Source organism: Hesperophylax consimilis, chromosome 10, assembly GCF_061612785.1.
Source record: "Hesperophylax consimilis isolate HC1 chromosome 10, BYU_Hcon_1.0, whole genome shotgun sequence".
Classification (NCBI taxonomy): domain Eukaryota; kingdom Metazoa; phylum Arthropoda; class Insecta; order Trichoptera; family Limnephilidae; genus Hesperophylax; species Hesperophylax consimilis.
Genome location: NC_142845.1, coordinates 25,195,913 through 25,206,541, shown reverse-complemented (window position 1 = coordinate 25,206,541; position 10,629 = coordinate 25,195,913). Strand labels below are relative to the sequence as shown.

The 10,629-nt window shown below is 35.6% G+C and overlaps 1 protein-coding gene and 1 non-coding gene across 2 annotated transcripts; both read left to right on the top strand.

Moving 5' to 3' along the window:
• Window positions 1-25: 25 nt before the first annotated feature.
• On the top strand, window positions 26-9,508 carry LOC149420502 (uncharacterized). Its single transcript, XM_089636373.1, has 6 exons — window positions 26-93; window positions 5,250-5,444; window positions 7,273-7,360; window positions 7,474-7,559; window positions 8,055-8,518; window positions 9,177-9,508. The coding sequence occupies exons 1-6, from the start codon at window positions 26-28 to the stop codon at window positions 9,506-9,508; spliced, it is 1,233 nt and encodes a 410-aa protein (XP_089492499.1).
• Window positions 858-976, top strand: TRNAL-CAA (transfer RNA leucine (anticodon CAA)). The gene is made up of 2 exons: window positions 858-895; window positions 932-976. It is a non-coding gene; the product is annotated as a tRNA-Leu (tRNA).
• Window positions 9,509-10,629: the final 1,121 nt, after the last annotated feature.

The following is a 10,629-nucleotide window of genomic DNA, read 5'->3' as shown; positions in this document are numbered from 1 at the left end:
GAGCTAAGACGAGGCAAGACGAGGCATGGTGAGGCAGGGCGAGGTAGGGCTAGGCAAGGCGAAGCAAGACGAGGCGAGGCAAGACGAGACAAGGTAAGGTGGGGCAGGGTGCGGCAAGGCAAGGTAAAGGTACTTTTCGAATAAACACGAGGCGAGGCAAAGCGAGACAAGGTGAGGCAAGGCAAGACGAGGCGAGGCAAGGCAGGACAAGGCGAGTCAAGGAAGGGCGAAGCGAGGCAAGGCAAGGAGAGGCAAGGCAAGGAGAGTCGAGGCAGGGCAAGGCGAGGCTAGGTCAGAATTTAACATTCGAATGAAAACCGTAAGTACACTTAAGAATTACGAAATCTGTCAAAATTTTAACCAAAAGAAAAAAAACACATTTCAATTACAGAATTTAGTAATTGATTAAAAATAATGTTGGTACTATTTAGTCACTGGTTGGTACCTATCGCGTTATCGCTTGTCTGAATCGTTCTAATCAAATACCAATTTTGGCAGTTCTTGAGCTCATTGAACCCGAGTTACACAGAAACACACCACCGAAATTATTATTTCAATTTTAACTATTGAGAAAGTGAAAAAAATATTTCCAAAAAAGAATATTGGTACCTTGGTATTTTATTATGGTAATTTTGGTATTTTGTTCAATTTCAGACTAAGTAAAATAAAATTGTGGGCGCACGGACGCGCTGACAACACGATTCCATCCATCGGTATTTATTTAATCTAGTATTACGGAGACATACATTATTTAAACCTGGCGTATAATCAAAGATTATATATATACATTGTGTATTTATATAATTATTGGATTGTCTGCGACAGACACGATCGTTTACTGCGCACCCATCTCTTGTGTCAGGATGGCCGAGCGGTCTAAGGCGCCAGACTCAAGGTATACCTTACTCGCTAATCAGCGAGTTCCGAGCTCTTCTGGTCCTCTCTGAGGGCGTGGGTTCGAATCCCACTTCTGACAATATTTTTTAATTCTTTTTTTATTTTTTAAATGTCTGCACCTATTTTTGTCTATAGATACGAGTATAAATTACGCGAACAATGCGGAATTTTTTTAGATTTTCTTGATCTTCTCTGAGGGCGTATGTTCGAATTCCACTTCCGACAGCATATTTTTTTAATATTCCGTTAATCGGGCTTACTCATAAAGACGTATTTTTTTTTACGTAGGAATATAAATTAATGATCGTGAGAAATATGTTGATCGATTTATGTATCTATATATACACGGTGTCTGGAAACTTGTAGAACAAGCGGGATCTGGTGTATCTATATCACAGACAACAAAAATAATTTTTTTGTTGTTATTATAATTTAATTTTTTTTATTTTATTTTAAGGTTTTTCCATTTTTTTCAGCAACTGAACGCCAAATAGCTTTTGGAGCCGGTTCGACACTTCAACACATATTAGCCGTCCTATGATGAAAATTAATCGGTAGCTAGATGTTAATATCAGCTGATCAATGTCTTAATGAGTCGAAGCGTAATTATTTTAACCCCTTAGTTGCCGAAAAAAAAAATTTAAAAAATCAAAATGCTCAGAACGAAAAAAAAGTTTTTTTTTGGTTTCTCTTTGATGTAGATTCACCAGTTTCCCGCTTATCGAACGAAGTTTCGGAGACCGTGTATTTATAGTAATTAATTACTAATCGGCTTCGACCAAGTTTAAACAAAAAAGAAGAAAGTGAAAAGTTTTATAACAATAATATCTGGATGATTTGTATAGCGCCACTTTTGTGCAAAATAACCTCAAGGGCGCTGTAAAAATATATAATACATTTCTACAATGATCTACGCTATTACTAACTATATATGGAGATAATAAACAGTACAATACTTACCTGGTAGGTCACTTGAGATTAACACTTAATTAACATTAACTAATTGTTTATTAGCGAAATTTAGACACAGGATTTAGGACATATTTGGAAAATTGAATATAACTGGACTTTCTCTTAGGAATGGTTTATTTAATTAAAGTGTATGACAGCTTAAAAAGGTAAGTTTTTAGTTTAGACCTGAATTCTGTTGGACTTGTTATGGATCTTAGTTGATGAGGAAGTTTATTCCAAGCCCCGGCCCAGATGCTACGAAAGCGCGATCACCAAACTTATTATTTGGCTTGCGCTTAGGTTCCATCAGTTGGCCTACAGCTGATGATGTTGCTGATCTATGAGTTGACTGCCTCAGACCAGTGTTTTCCGGGATGCATAGTTCATAGATGTGGGGTGGGGGCATTTCATTGATAGATTTAAATACCATCCAGCACAATTTGTATTGGATTCTTTAAACAATAAGTTATATTGAAACCACGGTCTAAGCGTTTTTCTTAGTTATATATCGTGATTATGAAGGATTTGAAATTAAGTCACCAGAAGAATAAAATAGGTAGGAAAAGCACCCTAAATTATACAATGCCAGAGTCCACCGATAGAGAAGTTTGACGAGATAAAAAATTAAGAAATAAGAATGCATTATTTTTAAAACATAGGTACCTAATATCTTGCTAACCAAAACAGAACATTTCTGGCAGAACGTTTCCGACAAGCAGTTGCAATTTTTTTAAAATTTAAATTTTTATGGTTTCTTTCTTTAGATTGTAAAACATAAATATATACTTATAGTAAAAAAAAATAAAAATTTAAATGTTCGTTTGTTCAAATCATAAATCTCCGAAAGGTTTTCACTGATTGCTTTGAAATTTTGACACAACTTTACATTCGAATACGCGTGTGTTTTTATATACATATATTATTTAGATGTCACCGGTGACAGGTAAAAAAGTGCTTTAAAAAAAACGGCGCCATCTGTTGGACGTAAAAGCAACACGCGATATTGTTTCTATATTTGCACAGACAGACTAAGCCACATTTTGTTTCGGGGTACAGCTAGTATTTAATAAAAATTGTTCAAAAGTTTTAAAAGACATATTTAGTATAATTGTTGAAGCCATTATCAATTTCGAAATCTCAGTAGTAATCACAGACATAGGAATTAATAGACGAGAAGATAATGGCGAGGGGTAAAATCAACTGTTGAAGAACGAAGGGGGTTAAGCTGACTGTGATTCGTCAATAAATCAATCTGACAGTAAATAGGCATCTCGCATTATAATATCACCATTTAGTTCTTAAAAGTAAAATCTGCTTTTGAATGAATAGACATTTTTACATGGGAGCGCAAATTACTCGCCACGTTATGAACTAATTTGCGAAGTCCAAATTCGGCAAAGTAAATTTCTTCTGTTTGCAGAGTCGTAGTTAGTTTCAGAGTATTTAGTTAAGACACTTTTACAAATGTTTCATAATTTACTTACCCCAGTAAACAACGATAAGCACACTTGAGAATCGCTACATTGTGATGTGATAGTATATGTTTCTAAAACTGATCCATATAATACGGTGTGAATAAGCTTAAAATAAAGTGTAATAATGCTTACTTATGGAATGTAATACGACAATTGGGTTTATTCTCTTTTTCACATCTATTTTTACAAGTTTTCATATCACAAGTCAACATTTTGCCGTGTTATTTCGTAAAATGAACCGATGATGCCTCGACCATAGTTCGCACAAGAATGATGACGTCACGTTTTCAAATTTCACTTGAGGCCATACGGGAGCCCAGCCGGCTCCAATGGAACCGGTATGGGGAGTGGGGATAATACGCTTTTAATCACTTAGGGCAGGTCTACTAATATTCATATGTCTATGGTAGTAATGGATGCATGTTCCCTGTTAATTATGAAATTAGCGTTAAAATTGCTGTTTTTTAATGATAGCAAGTTAAAATGAATTTTTGACAACTTATCAACATATTATACTTACAACAATTATCGTAAATTTTAACCACCACTTCAGCCATGGGTACCATGTATAAAACAATCATCCCTAAGTTTTATTAAATTGGTTGAAAGACTCTCATGTGTATGCAGTGTAGGGACATTTACAATTCGGCCCCTTAGAGTCAAAAAAACGTAACTCAATTTTTTATCGATTCTGAGTTACGGATGGTAAAATGAATTACTATTTTATATTTAAAAGATGTTCACAAGCACAAAATACCATCCTTTAACTAAATGAGTAGACATTATTAATATGCTTCGTTTGTTTAAAAGTATACAACACTGATTAATTGAGAACTATGTTTTCTTGCTCTCCTGTAAAGTAGAGAAAAATGAGATACGTTTTTTTGACCCTAAGGGGCCGAATTATTCCCGATCATGATTTGATTACCTACCGGTACACCCTACTTCCAAAATTGCTCAAATTGGTATTAGGACAACATATTCTATAGAAATTAACGTAGTTAATGGGTGGGACCCTACCATATTTATTGTACGTTTATCAGATGAGAAAATTATAGAATTTATCATTAGTCTATTGTGTTGGGCTTTATGATGTCTTTTTATGCAGATAAACAATGATACACAAATGAAAATTTCAAAAGAATGAACACAAAACCGAAATCATTGAAATTGGAGGTGAAGGTGGTTAGAAATTGTGTGAATGATTTAGTGAATAATTAAAGGTTAGACACACTGTTCCCACGTACGCAATCTAGGTAATGCATTAAGACACCTGGACAACTTATAATCCATACATTTTCTTTAAAAATAGATGCTTTAGAATCCGTCACGGAACGTGTGTAAGAAAGATGGCGGCATTGAAAGGCCTTACAACGAGTTGATTTGACTTTTAATTGACATTAATTGCTCGTTTTGTTGTTAAAATGGAAGACGAAGAGCATAAGTAAGATGTTAAGATGTCATTTATAGCGTAAAATTCGTTGAATATCGCGATACTGTGTGTGTAGGACAAGTATTTAGTGTCTACTGTCCACGTCGCGTCGATCCGGGAAGGCATTACGTACGTTGCGTATGTGCGCCCAGTGTGTGTTTATATGATTATCTTAAATCATTAGAATTATTTGAGTATATTTTTCGGATATTGTGGCCATTTCGTGTGTTCATTCAGAGGCGCTTGACGGCATTTTAAAATGGTGTTGAGGGAGTATTTGGAAAATGCTTCCGTTCACGGATTGAAATTTATTGCGGATAAAAATATACATTGGACGGGACGGTAAGAAACCCCACTTCAATAATATGTATGGAATAGTCAGACACTTGACTTGTTACTACGGCTAAAATGAATAATCGAATTAGCAAAACGGTTAAAGTTCAGTACAACTTATTAAAAGTCAATCCAATCGATGAAGTTTATTGCTCTTTCAGTTTGTTCTGGGTGATCTGCACCGTGGTTTCCTGGTACTGCTCCATCCTGCTGATCATGGCCTCCTGGGAGTCATTTTCCAATAACCCCATCTCCTTCGTCGTGGAGACCACCTACGTGGACTGGAAGACCAACTTCCCGTCGATTGCCGTCTGCGAAACTGAAAATAGCGACAGGATCGAGCAGGCTTCGGACAGGTCTATTTATTCTATAATAAATCTGTTAACGGAGATGGCCGACAGGGACAAGACGACATTTATTCATCTATTACTTATTTACTCCTCCATTCCACATAATATATTAAGCCTACACATTTTAGTCCAAATTAGAATCAAGCCTATAAAAATCAATCCATCTATCTCCAATCTCAGCCGCTGGACTCTAAATTCCATGTTGTACCCTTCCCATGAGTGATAAGCAGGCTTAAATAAAGATAGCTATAAGTACAAAAAACTATGTAAGTAAGTAAGCATTTGTTTATAAATAATATACGTACACACAAGCTCTTTAATAACAGTAATGGGCAACCCGCTCATCGGGTATCGGGTAGAAAATATCGGATTATCTCCTCATACACCTCTACCCAGAGATGAAGCAAAACCTCCTGTGATCTAGGAGGTTTTGGTTGAAAAGGGAGAAATGTGCCCTGGCAATGTTCATAATATTGATACAATACATTTTTATTTTATTAAAAGTTACTAGAGCAGACCCGTGAAAACGTAAAAAAAATAAAATATAATAGGTTTCTTCGTTATGTGACATTCGACAACTACTGTAACTGACCAATAAATATTTATAGCTATAGCCAAATGGAATTACCCTGTCATATTTCTATACTCCTGATATTTTGTTCTTATCGGCAGGTACGTTTTGGCGTTTATTAACACAAATTAACCCAATGATCCTGTGCTTCTGGTATTTTGTTCTTTTCAACAGTTTCATATTTTGACTTTAATTTTATTTATAAAATATTTAGCGCGGACCCATGAAAAATCATGGGATATTATAATTCCAATTTTTAAAATGAAAATAAATAAAAATTTCGGTCAAAATATAATACATATTATTAAATTCATAACAAATCCGAGTTCATCGAACCGTAGTTACAGACACACCGAAATTAGTATTAATGATTATATATTATTACCTATATACCATATAGAAATTAGATTATTCATAATGATTGCATTTCCGAATCCATCAATTAATAATTTCCGATTTGCGTGCTTATGGATTGATAAAACGTTTTGTTATAATTTTTCAACTAAGCTTATGGACAATGGAACACAACTTCAACCTGGAAGAGGTCTTGAAGGAAATAGCCTTCTACAAGGGAGTTAGCTACTATCTGATGCAGTTTTGCAATGTTCCTGATTCTGATCCAAACTGCCCGAAAAATAACTACACTTACTTTGCAGATGCAGTTAGTATAATTAATATCCTTAACATATAAAAAAACTTATTTCGAGATCCAAATCATCGTCCAGTATAATTAGATCGTGAGAAACCTATCTCAAATGAAACAACACTTGTTAATTTTGATTGTTAAGCTTAAAACTATTGATGAATTGTGATTTTTATTGTTTTATTTTCACATTTTAATTCCATTAGTAAATGTCTTTCAATCCTTGTTTATTTTTCAGGTGCGAAGCAAGTGTGATGAAGTGCTAAGTAACTGTACCTGGTTTGACAATATGTTTGACTGTTGTGAGTACTTTCTTCCCATTGACACAGAACTGGGTCTCTGTTACTCCATTAATTCTATCCAAGGAAGGTGATTATCATTCTATGCTTTGTGTATCTTTCTTGCAGTTATTGTATTCTTAGGCAACACAAGAATTTATTTATATATATTTATATTTAGAGCGATCCCTACAGATGTAAGTTATTTATACTTAAGATTAATAAAAACAGTCCCTATCGGGAAGTTCAAAATATTTTAAAAACTACAGCTACCAAAATGTGGATAGCTATCGCTGTGGTTTCTGTTGATGTTATTTCTAATTCCATGTAATTAACTTCTAGAGATCCTAAAGGGCAGAAATTGTCAATGATCAGTGACAGGACCACTGGACCAGGGAACATTGTATTCAACGTTCACGTTCCAGCTAATGTAAGTCTTTTTCTTTATTCTATCTATAATTATCAGACGGATAAATACATGAAGTTCTGTGTGATTTTGCTCATATCTCTTAACCCGATTTACCAGTTTGCTTTCAATTGCAGATCTATGTGTTGGGAGAGGAGGAAGTACCAACTCTGACCACTTTGACTTCCGATATGCTCCTTGTCAACGGGCAGATACACTACAGGTAATAATTACACATAAATAATTACAAGTAATAATAATAATTGGATAACCTGTGTAGAGCCGTTTTGTGAAAAATCACCTGAAGGGCGCAAGTAGTGAGTAATCAAATAATTAGTTACCACACATTATTACACAGCCTTCCGGGTGGTTGCTATATTGATGATTACATTTTCAAGAATCTTATCTAATTTTCTTTTTCTGTATTTTGTTTACTTTATTTTGTGAATTGTGAATATCTTAATTTCCCTTATTTTGTATCCTTATTTTTCGTCGTCATCATAATATTCCAGGGTGGGATCTGGTTTCCTCAACAAATTTTCTCCACCGCCTTCAAGCCCTAGACATTATTCTTCAGTTTTCTGCTCCAATATCTATCTTCCATTCAGTCAAACCACCTCCTTGGTCCCCCGATGTATTGCTTTCCCTTGGGCGTTTAAACAATCATCCCACAATGCATGTTGAATCTCAATGGAGCTATAGGATTTATTTATTTCAGGCGTCACATAGCCATAAAAAGCATAGGCAACGACCTACAAGCGAGGTACGTTTCCCACGAGAAGCGCCGCTGCAAATATCCCGACGAGTTTCCATCTTCAGTGTATCGCTTCCACTCGTACTCCGCTTGCACCGTCCAATGCAGAAAGGAGGCCCAACTGTCCACTTGTGGCTGCACCAGCTTCTTCATCCCTAACACAACAAGCGACATGCATTGCAATATTACCGGGCTCTCTTGCCTGCACGACAATTATGGGCAACTCAGTGTGCTTAGAGCAGATTGGAGTTCTAGGATTGGACTTTACTGCGACTGTCAGCCATCTTGCGAGGAGAGCGAGATCACCGTTGTGGCTGATGACAGGACCTCGACCGCCTACGCGCATTCTCTGGTGGAGATCTCGCTGGACCTTCTGCCAAGTGAAAAATTTAGAAGAAATGTTGTTCGAGGACCGTTGGATTTAGTTGGTAAGCTAAAATATATTATTATCAGTGAACACTGTTGGACGACTCTCTGATTCCGAGCATTGTTTTGAGACAACATCTTTTAAGATTTACACTCACTATTCTTAAAATTGAACTTTGATGTTTTATCGATTTGTTGCAGCAAACGAAAGCAAAATTAAAAATCCCTATCCGGGTTTTTTCTACACTCTGTGCTTTCTTTCCACGATAAATAAATCGTGTCAGCTGATGTCGGTTTTATTTTAAATTTTCAGAATTAAGTTTCGACCAAATGTCCGTGTTGTATCAAGATCGCTTGATTCAGAGATGTCATTTTTTATAAAAGCCGACCCTTTTTTAAATACGTCTATTTGAATTTAATTTCGATTTTCTTTTGTTGATTGAATGAATGAAGTGGAATCTTGGAAGAAGAAATTAACCCACTTCCCGACATCTGATCTAGCCGAAACTTGGCAGATATACTCTTTGTCGATGACAATACATTATATCAACTCTATCGGAAACGACTGAGACAACGGAAATAGTCAGATCAGACAATCGTACATATATTCACGGCCTCCGAGAGTGAAATGTAATATTGGTTTAGTAGTTTGTTACTTTACTAATTTTAGTTTATAGTTAACAATACTAGTTACTAATGAAAATCTCTCCTTGTATTCAGTATCCATTGGAGGAACAACCGGATTGTTTCTTGGAGCCAGTATGCTGAGCTTCGTGGAAATCCTTTATTTCTTCGTGTTTCGAGGAATGAAGACGCTTCTCACCGTGGAAGAAAAGGCGGAAGAGGATCTCAAAAAAAAGAACTGGTTGCGCAAACTGTTGAATGTATTAAAAAACTCTGCCTTGGTCAAACTGTTCACAGGAAACAGAGACATCGAAGAAAGGAAATATAAGATTCCAAAAAGCATATCTGGAAGATTAAAAGAAGTTAACAATGTAGAACGTTTGATGGCTAGGAGAATAATAGTGAAAGTTCCAAATCGTGCACAATAGATTTTAGTTTTGTTTAAAGAACTAATATCTAACGATACCAGCACAGACATAGGAATTAATAGACGAGAAGCTAATGGCGAGGGGTAAAATCAACTGTTGAAGAACGAAGGGAGTAAGGCTGACTGTGATTCGTCAATAAATCAATCTGACAGTAAATAGGCATCTCGCATTATAATATCACCATTTAGTTCTTAAAAGTAAAATCTGCTTTTGAATGAATAGACATTTCTACATGGGAGCGCAAATTACTCGCCACGTTATGAACTAATTTGCGAAGTCCAAATTCGGCAAAGTAAGGCAGCTTCTATTTTCAGAGTCGTAGTTAGTTTCAGAGTATTTAGTTAAGACACTTTTACAAATGTCTCATAATTTACTTACCCCAGTAAACAACGATGAGCACACTTGAGAATCGCTACATTGTTATGTGATAGTATATGTTTCTAAAACTGATCCATATAATACGGTGTGAATAAGCTTAAAATAAAGTAAAATAATGCTTACTTATGGAATGTAATACGACAATTGGGTTTATTCTCTTTTTCACATCTATTTTTACAAGTTTTCATATCACAAGTCAACATTTTGCCGTTTTATTTCGTAAAATGAACCGATGATGCCTCGACCATAGTTCGCACAAGAATGATGACGTCACGTTTTCAAATTTCACTTGAGGCCATATGCGAGCCCAGCCGGCTCAATGGAACCGGTATGGGGAGTGGGGATAATACGCTTTTAATCACTTAGGGCAGGTCTACTAATATTCATATGTCTATGGATACCAGGCATTTTTAGTGCATTATTGAGGAATTGAATTCAGTCCATTTAATTATTAATTCTCGATACACTGATAAATTATTTATTACTTTGATGTGTTGCACAAAAAACAGTTTAATTTTAATTGGTTGCCAACAATTTCAAATGAATTCATGAATTTGCAATATTTCTTCTTAAAAAGTATTCTTGGCTATAGCTTGGGCTTTGGCTTCAAATTCAAATACAAAATTTGTGCATTTTTGTCGATTTTGTCGAAACGTCAACCCATCCCATATGTGGGTGACCTTGGTATCTTTTTCTCGTATGATAAGGGCAATAATCATTTGAGAGTTTGAACGGTCATCTAT

Bases quoted from the DNA above. Each gene is read 5' to 3' on its own strand.
- LOC149420502 (XM_089636373.1), top strand. From the start codon at position 26: ATGGTGAGGCAGGGCGAGGTAGGGCTAGGCAAGGCGAAGCAAGACGAG. The intron at 5,445-7,272 runs GTCTATTTATTC...ATTAACTTCTAG, and splicing joins ATCGAGCAGGCTTCGGACAG to AGATCCTAAAGGGCAGAAAT. The intron at 8,519-9,176 runs GTAAGCTAAAAT...CCTTGTATTCAG, and splicing joins AGGACCGTTGGATTTAGTTG to TATCCATTGGAGGAACAACC.